Consider the following 1,935-nt stretch of genomic DNA (forward strand, 5'->3'; position numbering starts at 1 on the left):
GGTGCAGCCGGTGAGAGCAGCCCTGACAGGCCGCAGTTCCCCCTCTGCCTGCGGCCTTTGGGGACTCAAAGCCAGCCCATGCGGGCTGCTGTTCCCCCCAGCTGTGGGCTTGAATGACTTAAAACCAGCCCTCGGTGGCTGCTTTGCATCGGACTCTTGAGTTCCCGGCGGATTTGGGAGGTGCCGGTGCAGCACCTGTGTTGTGCTGTGGCAGGGAAATGTGTGCTCTGAGTCGTTGTCCTTCAGTGGGAAAGGTGTTAATTGTATTTTGTGCTGAAGCTCATGGCATTGAAGGGAAACAATGAATTCATAAACTCCCTGACTCATTACAGGATGTGTCCCCACCTTGGGTTACTCCCCCTGATTTCTGTTAAGAGGTGACAATATTAAAATGTGGCTACACAATCAGCATCAGACCAAACATGGCTTGCAGCAGAGTTTACAAGATTGGTCAAGACCTATGTGTACTGTTTAGTGACTTAAACCTTAGTGTTCAGAATTTAGGAGTATTTTTGTTTTCATCTTACTCACAGGAAGAAGAAACTCTGTCCTTTATCAAAGAGAGCCTTGAGAAGAGTGACCAGCTCACCAAGAACATGGTAGGGAGGTCCTAATGTTGGGCCTGGCTTTACTTTGTCTTAGGTTTTTAGGTTTATTCGTTTTCAGGGCTGTTGTTGTGCCCACCTGAGGGATGTGGAGCAATGAACCACTTTGGTTTCAGTGACTGGGCAAAGGGGAAGCCTGAGAAATGCTTCAATACTGAGCTTCTCTCCTGCTCTGCTGAGGGCTCAGCTGAGCTGTTGGCCTCATCTCTGCTACAGTCAGTCCTCTCTCTTGGGGAAAACGTATTAAGAGACCTCAGACTAGTTTGTGCATCAGCATCGTGTTGTTGGTTCATAATTCAGGTTTTGTTTGGAGTTTTATTTTATAAGTGTTCTGTGTAAAGGTAAAAAAGTAATTATTGTGTTGTTATGGCTCATAAGCCCTCAGGTTATATACTCTGTCCAGTCTTGGTCTCAGTGCTTTTAAAAAGTCAGAGGTACCACCAGAGAAGTGTGGAAAACAGGATATAGGAGTGAATCTCTTAGGAATTACCTTTTGGCCTGGAAAAGGTGACTCTGAGGCACCCTTTTATGAGCTTGCTGTGATTTCCTAGCTGTCAGAAGCACTATCATGATCCTCTTTAAAAACTAAATGTCTGGTAGAAAAGAAGGTTCTCACTAGACTGGTCCTGTTACAGCTCCTGTTTGGGTCTCAATGTGGAGCACAGGGGCTGCTGGTTTGTGCTTTTGCTGCTCTTTTCACATGGGGCACCTCCAGGCAGTCCCTGTGGATTTATTTTCTGTTAGTGAATAGAATTTTGCTTGTCTTTTTTGCTGTCTTGGAATATTATCTTCACTCTTTGCAAGCATTTCATTTGGGATTGGCCCATGTCTCTATGGCAGATGATCTGTTTTGTGATTGTTAATAAAAACCAGGACATAGAGAGATGGAAACAGCTGCTAAGGAGCCATGGCAAATTAGTAGCAGAGCCCAAAAAGACAAGCAAGGCCCTGAAGATCCCTGACTTTCCTGCTCTAAGTCCTACCCTCTCCATAGGAAGGAAGTCCTCAGCTGTTGGTTTCTCTCTGGGTGTGTAGGTTTCAATCCTCTCCTCCTTTGAGAGCCGTTTGATGAAGCTGGAGAACTCCATCATCCCTGTCCACAAGCAGACAGAGAACCTGCAGCGCCTGCAGGAGAATGTGGAGAAGACCCTGTCCTGCTTGGATCATGTCATCAGTTACTACCACGTGGCCAAGGACACAGAGAAGATCATCAAGGAAGGGTGAGTTGAGCAGATAAATCCTGCTGGGAGCTTCATCCTGTTGGATTTTTGAGATAGAGGTGGGGAAGCTGACTCCACACACCCTTGGTATGCTTGGTACCCTTCCCACA

General features: G+C 46.6%; 1 protein-coding gene across 1 annotated transcript in view; it reads left to right on the forward strand.

Annotated features, from left to right (window-relative positions):
• Positions 1 to 533: 533 nt before the first annotated feature.
• The window catches only part of EXOC7 (exocyst complex component 7), a 19,731-nt gene continuing 18,329 nt past the window's right edge, over positions 534 to 1,935 (forward strand). Inside the window, 2 exon segments of the mRNA XM_005424559.2 lie at positions 534 to 599; positions 1,641 to 1,825. Of these exon segments, the coding sequence (XP_005424616.1) occupies positions 597 to 599; positions 1,641 to 1,825 (188 nt within the window). The 5' untranslated portion in view covers positions 534 to 596.

The sequence above is a fragment of the Geospiza fortis genome, unplaced genomic scaffold (genome assembly GCF_000277835.1).
Source record: "Geospiza fortis unplaced genomic scaffold, GeoFor_1.0 scaffold244, whole genome shotgun sequence".
Taxonomy (NCBI): Eukaryota; Metazoa; Chordata; class Aves; order Passeriformes; family Thraupidae; genus Geospiza; species Geospiza fortis.